Source organism: Fistularia commersonii, chromosome 16 (assembly GCF_037954325.1).
Source record: "Fistularia commersonii isolate RoL2024-O1a breed Wild chromosome 16, RoL_Fcom_v1.0, whole genome shotgun sequence".
Taxonomy (NCBI): Eukaryota; Metazoa; Chordata; class Actinopteri; order Syngnathiformes; family Fistulariidae; genus Fistularia; species Fistularia commersonii.
In genome coordinates this window covers 17,661,564-17,676,531 of record NC_141299.1, presented here as the reverse complement: position 1 = coordinate 17,676,531, position 14,968 = coordinate 17,661,564, and the positions used below count along the sequence as shown (strand labels likewise).

The following is a 14,968-nucleotide window of genomic DNA, read 5'->3' as shown; positions in this document are numbered from 1 at the left end:
CTTTGGGGATATTCAGCTGATGAGTTGCAGGATGGTTTTGTTTTTGGGAGAAGCACAGGGGGTGGAGTGTCCTTTGCTGCTGTGCCTTTTGTTAACGGGCTGGCTTCTGCTGAGGCGGGATGTGAATTCGGCTTTCCATCCGTTCTGCGTCTTGTACTGGTGTAACATTCACTTTAAAAGAAAGTGCTGATTTTTATATGACATTGAAAGACATCAATGTAGCAAGATGATTTGTTGTTTTTTCAATCCAAACCCACAGTTCAGCGCTCCATTTTATTTCCTATTTCTTTTGATTAAAGACTGTTGTCGTGTAGTTCGGCGTGCTCCGTCCGAACTGCATCGGGTTGGAAAAGGGAGTGTGTTTTCATGTGAGAAGATGCAGTGTAGGCATGACCTGCACCTCCTCTCCAAAGCGCTGATGCAGTTTTTCTATGTTTTCGGAGCAGAGCACACACATTATCCTCCCCAATGCAGTCCAAATTAAGCTGACAAGGAATTCTATGGCTGATTAATTTTCTCCCTGGAAATCCTAAGCCATTTTGTATTCTAATTATGATCATTATTTATTTTAAAAATTTGGGGGTCGGAGGTCATCTTTGCCTTGACAGCTGAGAATGCAAACATAAACACTGGGAAGTAAACACTGATGGGTTAAACTCATAATTGGTGCATGTCATTATGGGAGCCACATTTCTCACCGTGTCCGATCAATAGGGGCGATAATAATCGAACACTTCGATTAGGCTGGAAATCGATTGTAGTACACTCGCTGGACGAGTTAACAAAGAAGAGGAATCGTGACTCAGTGAGTCGGTTACATTTTGAACGGTTCGTTCGCGACTCACACATTATTCGCAACCCAGCCTAGCTTCATCAACGGTATGCCGATGTGCTTTTTTTAAGTGTCTTTTGTAAACATATTCCTAAGTAACATTGCTGATAAACGTAGATGGTCTTTTGGGTTTCGGAAAATAGCCTCGGACAAGAAATATAAAGTTGTCTGAGGGTTCATAGTCTAAAAACAGACGTATGCTAACTCGGCTAACTTCGGAACCATTAATTGCCACCTCGGTAAATGCGGTCGGTATGAAATTCCAAAAAAGTTGGCGCTCTTAAATTTCGTCGCAAATATTGTAAATTAATATTCTCGGAAGATTTAAAGCCGCTGGGTTTATTTATTGTCATCTTTGGTTACAAGTAGCTCGTTAACTCCGTCGTAAAGTATCGCCATTCGTTTACCCGGAACCGACACGGGGGTTCGGAACAGGACGAACCGCTCGTCACATTTGACGTTTTTATTTTCTCCACGTCCTTCTCAGCAAACGAAATGAACCAGAACGAGGTTTTGACAAACTTCAAGAAAAATGTGCGCTCCATCCTCATCTCAGCTAAATTGGGTTTGAGTCCCGAGCAACTGAGACAGGATTACATAGCCACAATAGGGCAACCAATGCCCCTGAAAGTCCTGGGCTTTGCAGATATTTTGGACATGGCAAAGAAGATGCCAGATGTGGTGTCTGTCAACTCCAAGCCAAATGGAAGCATTCTTTTAAAAGGTAAACCTTTTCTAAGTAGAACTTTGTGGAACATTTAGAAACGTCTTCTCCGTTGGACTCTCCTTTTCCGAGCATACCTCCACCTCTCTAGATGTTCCTCAGCCTGCTCCCTGCTCTCACTACAGATCAGTCATCTGCAAACATCATGGTCCATAGAGATTCCTGTTTAACCTCATCTGTCAGTTTGTCCATCACCTCTGCAAACAAGAAGGGGCTCAGAGCTGATTCCCGATGAAGTCCCACCTCCACCTTGAACTTCTCTGTTATGCCTACAGCACACCTCACCACTGTCTCACAGCGAGCATACATGTCCTGCACCAGACTATCATACTTTTCTGCCACTTCAGACTTCCTCATACAAGTCCAGAGTTCCTCTCTTGGCACCCTGTCATGTGTTTTTTTTAGGTCTACAAAAGCGCACTGCAGCTCCCGCCGACCTTCTCTGTACTTTTTAGATAAAGCTGTACCTCCACCTCTCTAGGTTTTCTTCAACCTGTTTTCTGCTCTCACTACAGATCACAATGTCATCTGCAAACATGGAACATTTAGAAACTGCAAAGCTGAAATCAATTTTGCTAAATCCTTTTTCCTACCTTCTGTCTTTCTAACTAATTACCATATTGTGTCCTGTCACTAGCTGTGAGTGATGAGTCCACTCGAAACATCGAGGAGCTGGTTTCCAAGCAAAGAACATCTAAGTCTGAGAAGTTGAAAAGCAGACATGTCAGTCTGTTTTCCCACCGTAATTTTCGGCAGCCGCCCGCAGTTGCCCTTCCCAGTCAATATCGTGGTCCATCGCCACTACCTGCTCAACTTAAGGCACAACTGCAATGCCTCCTCTCCCAGGTAAATCCAGAATGTGCTCTAAGGATAGTTTCACATGGACTTTATGTATTCATCTAATTTACCAGCACTTGCCTTGCCAAATAGTAGATAGAATTGTAAAATGATCATTCTGTTAGTGTTTTCAATCTCAAATTGTCTTTAGCACTTGTTTCCTGAGATGGGGTTTGGCAGCACCTCTTCCTTGGATCAGTTGGCTGCATTTAGGCTTTCGGGCCAAAATATCACTTGCCTCTGGTGGTGCTGTTACACTTGCTGGGCTAATTTATATAATGGAATAGACATTAATTTGAGTGTTCGCACTTGCGGTTCTGCCGCTTTCACAAATCCACATTTGGTGGTAGCCGCTGGAAGACCACGTGTGTGACTTCATACTGGTTTGGCAGGGGCTCACATCATGGATTGTTGCATAGCTTTAAGACCAAACAGTGACCGCTTAACCATCTTGTTACTTATTAACCCCCTTCTTTAAATGTTGACGATGTATTCATTCTTCCGTGGTATCCATGCAATTTGTTTATTTTTTACATGTTATATTTACAGTTGAGTTGTTGTAATGGTTGTATTGTGTTTCATACAGTTTTGGGTGGGTTTAAATTGAGATGGTGTTTTTGATGTTCTAGGCGGGCCCCCTCAGGTTATCTGACTTGGAGACCAGCTTCCTGCGATACTTTGGTTACCCACTGCGTGCTGACAATTTTGGCTTCTGCTCCACGGATGAAATACTTCAGGCAGCATCAGATTTCATCTCAATCCAGCCTAGCAGACTTGGCTCAGTTGTGACCCTGAGGGAGCAGGTGGTGCCCAGGCAGATGCTCAGACCGCTCTGTAAGGCAGAGAAGAAGGAAAATCCACCCAGTACTGACAAGTCAACTCCAAAAGGGCATGACGTCACAGATAAAACCCCAGCAAAATTACCAGGTTTGCTATGGTAGATACTTCCGTTAATGCCCATGTCTTTTTAAGAGCTTTACCTAAGAAGGTCAGAGGGAGCTGCATTGCGCTTTTGTAGAACTAGAAAAAGTGTATGACAGGGTGCCAAGAGAGAAACTCTGGTCTTGTATGAGGAAGCCTGGAGTGGCAGAGAAGTATGTTAGACTGGTGCAGGACATGTATGCTCGACGTGAGACAGTGGTGAGGTGTGCCGTAGGGGTAACAGACAAGTTCAAGGTGGAGGTGGGACTTCATGAGGGATCAGCTCTGAGGCCTTGTTTGCAGTGGTGATGGACAGGCTCACAGATAAGGTTAGACAGGAATCTCCATGGACCATGATGTTTGCAGATGACTGATCTGCAGTGAGAGCAGGGAGTAGGCTGAGGAACATCTAGAGAGGTGGAGGTATGTCCTGGAAAGGAGAGGAATGAAGGTTAGTCGCAGCACAACAGAGTATAATGTGTGTGAATGAGAGGAACCCGGGTGGAACGGTGAGGCTACAGGGGGTGGAGATCGAGAAGTTGGAGGATTTCGAGTACTTCGGGTCAACAGTCCAGAGCGTAGGAGTGTGGAGAAGAGCAGGAGAAACAGATTCAAGCAGGTTGGAATGGGTGGAGGAAAGTGTCAGGGGTACGAAGAGATAGAAGAACATCAGCCAGAAGGAAAGGAAAGGTGGAGGAGATGATCTACAAACAGCGATTATGACCAAACGACAGGAGGCAGAGCTGGAGGTGGCAGAGATGAAGATGCTGAGGTTCTCTTTGGGAGTGACTAGGATGGAGAGGATCAGGGAGGAGTCCATCAGTTAGATGTTTTGGAGAGAAGGCCAGACTGAGATGGTTGACTGAGCTGGTCGGGTCATGGACAGAGGAGGGATGGTGAATATAGTAGTAGACGGATGCTGGAATCGGAGATCTAGAAGAAGACCAAGACCATAAGAAAGTAGTTGGTGTGAGAGAGGAGGATCCAGAGAATAGGGTTAGATGGAGAAGGTGGATTTGCTGTGGAGACTCCTGAAGGGAAAAGCCCAAAGGGGAAGAAGAAGATCTCAGAAACCAACACACGGTTCAAAGGCTTCATTTAAAATGGTTTCAGTGGTTTTTCTTATGAAGAGATCAAGGTATTTCCTTCACAGTCTGACAATTTCAAAATTGTCAATTTCAATTTTTTCACTCCAGATAAAACCCCAGTTAAACAGCCTGCTCTGAAGACTACTCTGGATCCAGCCCAGAACCAGTCACCACCTGTCATTTGTAAGCCAGACATGATTGAGAATTACCAGGAATCACAGCCAGAGCTCTACCAGAACCGTCAACTCTGTCAGCAGCGTGGCATTATGGTGTGTTCAAATATAAACAATGAGTATTTGTACTTTAAATACATCTTACAATTAGGTAAAGATGCTAGAACCACTCTGAAGTCTTTACTTTTAGATTCATATGTTCTGTAATACTCGCTAATGCGTGCACGTAGCTCATAGAACCAAAAGCAGCGTTGACGGTTGCCTTCTTATCAAAGCAATTTCTTATCGAGCAGTTTCTGACTTTTAGCTAGATGTTTTAGCAGTTTCGCTCTGCTCCAAAGAAAGGGTGTTACATATTTTACGCTCTAGTTGTCAGTAGGAAAAAAAAAAGACAACAAATTTGTCAGTGGTAGGATTTAATAGAGAATGAAACTGTTTTCCCCGTGGGGTTATCTAATGCGTTCCTCTCGGTCCATTAGATCAGTGTTTCCCAACCGCTGTGCCGTGAGAGATCATCAGGTGTGCCGTGGAAAAATGCCCACTTTCACCCGATTGGTCCGAAAATGATTTATCCAACGCAAATAATGTGTCTTCCTATGTCTATGTGGGCAGCGTGTCCATTCCATGGCAACGGGTGGTGAATGAACCTGTGCATCGGTGTATCAGAGTGATTAGTGACGCTTTGCGTGATACATTTTTAAAATAAAAAGTACTTGTATCTGCGTAAACAAACAGGCAGCGTTGTTGAAAACGACCAAGACGAGTGAGAAAGCGGTGAGAGCTGCTATAAAGTTGCTGAACTCGTCTCTAAATCCAAACAGCCACACACCGTAGCGAAACAGTAATACTACCTGCCGGAAAAATCGTTGTAGAAGAAAAGCTCGGCTCTGGCGTTGATAAAGAAATAGAGTTCTCTCAAATAATGCCATTTCAGACATATTGATGACATGTCTTCAGATATTGAAATAAGGGTTCTGGAAAAGTTGCACATCAGTGGGAAATTTGCATTGCAACTTGACGAATCTACAGATATTAGATATATTAGATTTCACACTAAGTAAATTGAGACTAGGGTTTCATTCTAATTCGTTAAAAACAGTTTTTGACATATTTATTTGGTGGTGTGCCGTGTGATTTTTCCAACGTAAAATATGTGCCGTGGCTCTAAATAGGTTGGGAAACACTGCATTAGATATTGCGTATAAGAATGCAGGGATGGTATGGAGTCAGTTTACCAGCTCATGTCATCATGCCTCTTTTGGCGGCTACACACTGAGAGTCTGGTACTTTACAACAAGCGTTTGTCATTTAAGCTGTGCAAAGGTGGAGTAGAACTGAAGGAGTTCTTCAGAGGCAAAGAAGTCCAGCTGCTACAATAAAATTAAAGCTGGTGGACACGAAGCTCAGTTTTCTGACGCTTGCAAGCCGAATTGACCAAATACGCTAGAAGAGTGAAATCAAGAGACCTTGATCTTCACTTGTATCCTACAGTTGCACATCTTAAATATCTTGTTTTGCGTACAGAGCTGATTATTTGACCTGTGTTTTAGATAAAATTACTTTTGCTTTTCCCCTTTAATGCACATTGGCAGGAGGAAGAGTTTCGCCTGAAAATCCCTGAGAATGGAGTTGCTGGAGCTAAAAGTCAGGAACTGAAGGAGAAGCTGCAAAAGGTCTGCATTTTCTGATTAAGCAAATGTCTACATGATCAGCAAATACAAAATATTTAAAATACAGTATTTTTGCAACTTGCACATATGTTATTCTGGCATTTTCAAAATGTAATAGGCCTTTTGCAATGAAAAAAAAGAGATGTTTGTTATTACACTATATCGACTTAATCATTTTCCAAGTTACACATAAATAAAACCGTACACTAAAATGAATTGCAATATAGCTGACGTCCTTGAACATCAACAGTAGGTGCTACTTGTGCACTCTGCAAGCAAGATCCATTCATGTATGAGATGAAAGTAACCCTCCTCCATACTCTCTGTATAATATTTCTATGTGCTGTGACAAATATTTCAATTTGTTTTAAAGCCAAGTGTTTTCTGCTGGATGGAACTGTGCTGATGTTCTTTATCTCTTAGAATCATTTTGGCGCGGAGCTGCCACTGCAGCGGAGTGCTACTGAAGTTGGTGGTGCAATGAGCGACCGCTTCCATCTTCTAAACCCAGAGAGTGATAATATACACGACTGGATAATAACAAACACCCAGGACGATGGCGATGTCCCCTCAGGTTTGTCCATTCATGTACACACATTTATATACCAGTCAGTTTTAACATGATTATGTCATTTGGTTTGATAATATTAACGCTAAGTGAATTACTTGTGAATGGCGTGACCTTGGGACCTTTCCGATGACCCTGAACAGGTTGACAGTGACACACTGCCGCCATACGGGCATTGATTTATTTATTTTAGGTTTCCCGGAAAAGAAGAATGTGATAAAACATTTGTTTGAAACAGTAACTGGCAAATATATTCGCCGATGGCGGCTGTGTTTCATCTGAATTTCTGGTGAATCCTGACTTATACCCCAGAGTTTATTTTAGATATGACTTTATTAATGATGTCTTACACCGAATTTTCTTTGTCAGCACCAGCCTGGCTCTTGCTGTCAAAATTTTGTAATGTCCAGACTACAAGACGCTACTTCCTCACACACTTTGGACACTTTTTTGGGCTAACGAACTTCATGCTTCATCAAATGAGCGTGAAATTCTGAGGCCGTTCCATTCCGTCACAGTAGGTAGACCAAAATAGTGATCAGCTGGAGTAGGACAAAGCAGGGAAAGAAAATGGATGGATGGATGGATGGACTTTGTCTTATTCATTATTTGTCTTTTTCATCAGCCGTGTTACAGTTCTAGTACGTGTTTGTGGATGTTACCGGTATGTATTTAATGAAAAGTTAAAAAAATGTTTCTGTGTAAATATCTCATGTTACAACCGGGACACTTGCGGCTTATAGACAAGTGCAGCCTTTATATGGACACATAGACTTATTTAGTCATTTTTAGCCGGTGTGGCTTATATTCAGGTGCGCTCAATTATCTGGAAATTATGGTACTTTTCATTTAAATGATCTTAATATCTTGTTGAGAAAATCTCTTATTGAGATGTTTTGTGCATGAGAGGTTCAGCAAGCATTGACCACATGTTGAATAGCTTCAGTCATGGATCATTCTAATGATTTTTTTTTCACAATTGTATTGTAAATTCATACATACCTGTGTTTATTGTAAGATGCCTGCATGATAAATGTAATTACATGTAGACTTTCAGGTTTTCTTCCACAACAACATCGGCAGCATCAGACAATTTGCTGGAAAGTGAGAGAACTCTTGTGGAGCTAAGTGTGATTCCAATGTTACAAATCTGTCCAACGAAGATCACTGTATTTGACAAAAATATCACAGCAAAAAAATAGTTGCATAGATTTAAAAAAACAGCCTTATTTTAAACTTGCATTCATAACAGATTGTAAAATTTGTCAATTTAGGCAAGACTGAATGTGTTGAGGGGGGCGGTGGCTTGAAGCAACCCTGTAGGAGTTTCTACTTAAGCTCTGGACGGTCGCGCGGAGAAAGCCAAGTGGATGAAGAAGATAATACCGTCTTAGTTGGACAGAATAAGGCAACCGGTGATGGCTCCAAGTCCGAACCGCAGGTTAGGCGGTATCTCTCAAAATATAAAATGCTTTGTTTTGAAACTGCTTCCAAAGAGGTGTATTTAAGCCGGGCACTTTTCATGTCTCAAAGGACGCCCTTTGTGTGTGTCTGTAGGTGGCTGAGCAGTACCCTTCCATCCAGGTGCTTTGCATCTCTGCGGTGCCGTTAGATGCCCTGCAGAGGGAACGTCTGAAACAGCCGACGCGCCACGCCGCTCGGGAGTTGATTGAAGTCCTGGTGGAGTACGTTGAATCACCGGGGCATTTCTTCATTCGCTTCTGTGAGACCGAGGAGGCCAAAGCTATGGAGGACATGATATTTGAGATGAGGTGTGCTCATGTTATTAGCACATTTGACATAGGTTTGTTTGCAAAAATCACAACAAATTCATCCTTGACTGAGGAGAAAAATTTTCAAGGTACTTAATACAAGAACTGAAATGGAGTGTGATTGATATTTGTGGGTATTTGTATGGTATGTGATAGTATTCACTTGTAGAACTGGATATATAAAACAGCAAACATAGGGAGTAAGAATTATTTGTCTTCAAAAAATACTTAAATGCAAAATTAAACTGAGCTACTACAACATTTATTTCAATCAAGGGAGAGAAGATTGATCTCAAATACATTTAAGAAACCAAGGACGTTGCCTGTTTGACCTCGATTGTTAGACTGTTATACATTTGGTCTCAGCAAAAGAGGCCTAATTGATAAGACTGATCAATAACCCTTTGAGCCTCATGAATGACTGCTAATTTCTGACTTACCGTTTTGAGTCCTGGATGAATTCAGTGGAAAGTCCATTTCATGCTTGAAAAGAAAAATCATTCAAGAATGTAACCAGCAGCAATCTTTAAATTTGCAAGCAAATGACTGACATGTTCAAATTTAATGCTTTGAATTATAATATGGGTGCTGAAGCTGTTAAACGGAGCTTCATCTCATACTCGTGTTAAGGAATTACTGTGGTTATAAATGATCTTGTAAAAGACAGAAACATATAATTAAAGAACGCAGGTGACCAATGATAAAGACTTGAAGAATGCACAAATTTAATAGGTCTAATAGTTTGTTCAGTCACAAATACATGCTGACCCCTGTACACGTTCAAAAGCTCATGCAATCAATGTGAGCTGCAAAGCCGGACCGCGCAGCAATGTGACGGTTACTTTTAGATCCCTGGGTGTGTGTGCATCACACACCTGGGGAAGTGTGACAACGGGTTTGCAAAATGAGAAGATGACTGTAGGATGCTTGTGAACATGTTCTTCTGGAAATCTGTTGATGCAGGACTTAATAGGTCTGCTACTGCTTGACATCAAATTCACATTTTCAGAGGTCTGATGGAGTCCATGCCCTGTTTTCAAAACAGATGGTCATTTTACACAATATTGAGCAGGCGACCATAATGTTATGCGCATTTTTGTAACAGTTAGGAGTTGTATCTTTATTTTGAAATCTTCGGCTCAAAACTTAAAGCCCCTTCCTCATCAATCGCCGGTCTCTGTTTGCTCCAGACGATGTTACAGCTCGCCTGAAGTCTCAGAACACTACAAGCTTCCTCAGGAGTTTGTCAAACAGGGTCAAGTTTGTTGCGTGTCTCCCAGCGGAATGTGGTTCTACAGGGTGCAGATTCACCAGCTCATCAGCCCCACACAGGTTGAGGTGTACTATGTTGATTTTGGCAATATGAGCATTGTTCACACTTCCAGCCTAAAGTTTCTAAAGTAAGGGCATCCAAAATATTTGACGATTAACACAAATATTACCTCTCCTTCTCAGTTGATGCCCGTCTCTGCTCTCCTCCCTGTAGGTCGTGCTACTCGATCCTTCCGGCGCAGGCCGTTCCTTCATCGCTTGCCGGAATTAAACCTCCAACTGTGAGCCCATTTGACATATCAAAATAAAAATAGTAAAACAAAATAAAGGGAACACTTAAACAACACAGTGTAACTCCCAAGTCAATCACACTTGTGTGAAATCAAACACTGATTCATTTTGACTTGTTTTAAGGACATACCGTACATCTACATTGGATCAGCCAATGTTTTTCCAATTTCAAATCCCTTCATCATTTTTGTGTGATTTAGTTGTCAGCACATTCAACGATGTAAAGAAGAAAGTATTCAATAATATTTTTTAGTGTTCCCTTTATTTTTTTGAGCAGCGTATATAGATGAATGCCTTTCATCCGCGTTCTGGCCAGTGCTAAAATTAAAAAATAAGACAAGTGAGACCTACTGCCGATAGGCAGCGGCTACCCGGTTTGGATCGGAGCTGAAATGAAAAAGGGTAAAACAAATAAAATTCAAAAAAAGAGATGAATGCAGCATCGGTGCAGAACACGTAATGCTATCAGACTATCTTTTACATACAAGGTTTGCAGGGGTTTCATGTACCTCAGCTATTCCAGGAATACAGATGCTTTTTACTGTATCGTGTATCTCATTGACCTTGTTGAAAAAGCCCATTTATAAGCATTTTAAAATGTGCAAAGAAACGTGTCCCCTTCGAGAGCTGAAGTAGAGGCTCCAATGTTTTGCAGGGTTGCTGGACAGCCGAGGCCACGGCTTCTTTTCAAAAGCTGTGCTCTGATCACACCCTAGTGGGCGCTCTGGACTGTTACACGGGAGATACCCTTCAGCTCTACCTATGTGACACACGAGCAGAAAACGACATCTACATCCACAGTGTTTTGCTAAGCCAGGGTCACGGGGTGCCCTGCAGGCTCTCAGCCAGAGCAGCAGTGAGTCTCTCACACATGTTTGCCCAATCAAGCTGATAAAGACCGGCAGTGGCCAGTTATCGGTGGTGTTTGTCGTACTCTTGAAAAGCCAACATTCAAACTCATTTAACAACTAGCTGTGGCTCGAAACGTCAAATGAGGGGTGAAAAAAAGTTCAGGTCATTCAGCGTGCCCATTTGCCACACTTGACTTGTGAGCTTATGTACCAATATTTGACAAAATATTAGAAGTTTTGTTCCAGGCAGACTAACAAGTCAACTTACTGATAACATTTGCACAAGAAGCCTTGAAAGTGTTAAGATAAGATAAGATAAGAACAACTTTATTTATCCCGAAGGAAATTGTTGTGCCAGAGTTTCAAGCAAAAACATAACAATAATAGATAATAGTAGGAAGGAGGGAGAATAAGAAATACAATAAAATATAAATTGTCAATGTTAAGGCTATCAAGTGATTTTAGTGTTTTAGTCACATTTAATACCAATAGCTCACTGTGGGCTTTGAAAAATAAATGATGAGTATTTCATTTTAATTTTCATTTTCGTTCTTTATTTTTTTATTGCAATTCTAAATATGATGATTATGTTGCTTTTGTAACATTAAAATGAAACATGTTTAATTTCTTGTTGCTCAAAATATGCGCCAGAACCGCCAATATGTGACACCTGCATGCAACGCCATTTATTGAGCTTTTACAGCCCTGCTACGCAGACGCTGTGTGCCGAGGTTCAGGGGCAAACATTAAGCAGGTAAAACAAATATTTTCATTGGCTATTTAATTTAGCAAAAATATGTTTTGCAGTGTTCAGTGAAGTAGTCCTTTTTTATTTGACCGCACACCTCAGCACACGTGGTAAAATAATGACTGCACATGAGCACGGACAGTATTTTTGGTTTCCTGCAGGGGAATAATTTAAGTTCGGCCTTTTATCTTATACGTATGTGGAAGACTCAAACGGGCATTGGATATTCTATTTAAATGTGACCTTCAACTTAGAGCCTTTTTCTTTCGGAGTTCAAAATGTTTGTTGCATGCGTATAAACAATTTCATTGCAACTGTAGCAGTTCATTGATTTCAAAACTGCAATACTAGTTTTTTTATCCATAGCATGAAGGCCAAAAATGATATGTAGTGTCATTGTCATTTTAGATGCTAGCGGGTTTGTGGCTCCCTGTGTTTTCTATTCTGTGGGAAACAGATCCAAGTGGCCCTTGGAGCGTTGAAGGTTGCCAACCCCTGTTAAAAATCATCATAGATTGTGCTTTTGAATGAAACCGCATTACTTGTGACTTGCTTGATTACGTGCACAGGTCAGTCCAGTTACTATGTACCTGGGGGAGGGGATGGTAAACCTGCCAGAAGTACTAGCTAAGACAGCTTCTCAACATTCAGGGTTGGCAAAGCTAAAGGTAGTTTTTGCACACACTTATGCACATCTACATATACCAACATTGCAGTGATGTTCTATTTGAACAATGCGATTAATTGAATTGAGAAAAAGCTACATTTGTGATCCTCCTTCAGCCACGTGATTAGCTGCCCCTCCGGAGAGAGGACAGTAATACCTCAGCCGGTATTTAGCTTCGTGGAAGGATCAGATTGTTAAGTACACATATCTAGACTTCTTTCATGCTGATTCTCATGTTTCTGTCAAGGTCTAGAAATCAATAGGCTCTGCATATTCACTTTACATCAGTGGTACCTTCATTACGTCAAGACATTTTTAGAAATGAAACGCGAAATTGCACAGTCAAAATCAACAGGGGGCAGTATTTTACCAGAAACGGCATGAAATTCTTAAAGCTCTTAAAATACCGTCCAAGTTCCATTTCGAAACCATGAACTTTGCATACTAATAAGTGAATGAGATAACCAAATGTGTAAATAGTGACTGGGTTGCTTGTGTTGATCGAGGGGAAAAGCGATGATACAAGGCTGGAGGAACTGACAATACCTTGTTTTCAATCTTACAAATTGCAACTTTTAGGCGCTGTGTGCCAAGCTTGAAGGTCACTGCCGCCGTTTTAAATTTATTAAATCAAAATGGCATATCTTATGCTTCTGCTGTGTAAACGTATCTGATTGGACTGTATCGGCAGATATCCAATATTAAAGGACATCCCTACTTTGCTTCCTGCCGCATCAAACACTCAACTCACAGCCATGCTCATATCCTGCCTCTGTCATTGTCAACCCTCAGAGGAAACACATCATCTTGTTGGAAGGTCACAGCTTGTGGTGCGGCCATGAATAAAACCAGCGGGCTGTAAAATGGATATTGGATGACAAAATGCGTTACGTGAAGAACTGTTGAACTTAGCCTCATAGAACTTAAATGGGCATCACAGTTTTGAAGTCTAATTGCACCACAAAGTTACCATCAAAAGTGTAAACAATTCTCTTTTGCAGTAGAGGGGCTTTTAGACGAGAAGCGGGTAGTGTTGCTAATTCACATGGCTTCATATCTGTGGGTCAGAAAGATGGTCATCGGGAAAGACGTTCATTTGTTATTTATTCTTTGGTTAAGAGGTGACACTGATCAGGCCAGGAGTTTTTGTCGGCACTCTAGTTCTTGATATATTCTGGACGGTCCCCCATTAATCTTTATTACAGGACACAAATCCATTGTCTCATTTTACACTTTTAACAACCTGGATGTACCGGAGTTTGCCTACCTGTCCACCTGCAGGAGAAGGTAAACATACACTTGAATTAGCACATGTAACTTTTAAATCAGTATTATGTCCATCTATGAATGAGGCTTTTTTTCTTTCTCTGCTCACACATTTATTTATCATTTCCAATCAATGGGAAAATTTGATCTGATTCACTTGAAGATTAAAGTGTATTCTTTTGTTGTCCAGAAAATATTCCACAAATGTTATTATCCTGTATTTTTTCCTAAAGCTTTAGTATGAAGTCCTGCGTTCTCTTCCTTTTCTGAAAGTGATGCTTTCAATTGTAGTCACTTCTTAAATATTCAATTTAAATGTTGAAAAATTGATTAGTTAAAGGATGCTTTGCACATACTCCTATGAAAACATCAACAATTAAAAACCCCATCTGTGGGCCGGTCTGAAGGCAACAGGGTGTTCTTGGGTGTTTTCAGATGGAAGAGGAGGAGCTGCCTGACCTGGAGTATATTGAGAACAACTGGGTCGGCTCCCACACCCAGGTATGGAAACCCATTTAGAGTTTGACACACATGATATGGGGATCATAAAACAAATATTTTAAAATATGAAGGGTGACATAACATGCCGCATGTGTTCTAACTTGAGATTTATAAAGGAAATTCAATTGACAGAGCCCTTAAAAATCCTGCCTTTTTTCCCGTCACAAGGCTTGATCCTTCCTACATGCAGAAGCATCCTTGCAACCCATCAGCCAAGGTGGAGGACGGTGAAGCCAAGGTTCAAGAACCCTAAAAGAGAAGCCTCCTGACTGCAACCGCCTTCAGCACTGAGACCACCAGGCAAAATCAGGACAACTCCTTTGGTACACCAACACACGGATTTCATTCACCTCAACAACATGCAAATAGTTATGAGCTCTGGGCTTGTGGGTAAAGGCGCATCATTTCACATTTAATGCGTTGACTTTCTTTGTAAAGTGGAATTTATTGTGAAGCTGTTGCAGCATCTGTAATTCCCACCAGTGGACTTAATTTGGCCGGGATCATGTTATGTGAAAACCGCCTGGATCAACAACAATCAGCTCCCTGGTGCTTGCAGCTCATGGCACACTCAGAAAAACATTATTGAATGCAAACGTTTTTTGTTTTGTTTTTTCATCATTTCTGTGCCGCATGGGGAACAGAAATGCACAGCGTCTCATGCGGCATTAAAAGTGTATTCCGCTTTTCTTTGTCGTGAGGTCATTTTTAAAGGGTCCTTATTCTCATCGGCCGGGAACAATCGTATGAGCGGTCGCGTTCAGGTTTCCTCACGGTAATTCAGTGT

The 14,968-nt window shown here is 41.4% G+C and overlaps 1 protein-coding gene across 1 annotated transcript; it reads left to right on the top strand.

Moving 5' to 3' along the window:
* Positions 1–1,327: 1,327 nt before the first annotated feature.
* Positions 1,328–14,355, top strand: tdrd5 (tudor domain containing 5). The gene is made up of 14 exons (XM_086161233.1): positions 1,328–1,556; positions 2,194–2,402; positions 3,023–3,227; positions 4,511–4,671; positions 6,168–6,248; positions 8,126–8,254; positions 8,371–8,585; positions 9,776–9,985; positions 10,072–10,138; positions 10,804–10,985; positions 11,703–11,730; positions 12,317–12,367; positions 14,116–14,181; positions 14,350–14,355. Exons 1-14 carry the CDS (start codon positions 1,328–1,330, stop codon positions 14,353–14,355), a joined length of 1,839 nt encoding a protein of 612 aa, XP_086017359.1.
* The last annotated feature ends 613 nt before the right edge of the window (positions 14,356–14,968 follow it).

Excerpts from the sequence above, each read along its gene's own strand:
- tdrd5 (XM_086161233.1), top strand. The coding sequence starts at position 1,328 with ATGAACCAGAACGAGGTTTTGACAAACTTCAAGAAAAATGTGCGCTCC. Across the intron at positions 9,986-10,071 it reads TCCAGCCTAAAGTTTCTAAA|GTCGTGCTACTCGATCCTTC; the intron begins GTAAGGGCATCC and ends TCCTCCCTGTAG. Across the intron at positions 10,986-11,702 it reads GGTCACGGGGTGCCCTGCAG|CCCTGCTACGCAGACGCTGT; the intron begins GCTCTCAGCCAG and ends GAGCTTTTACAG.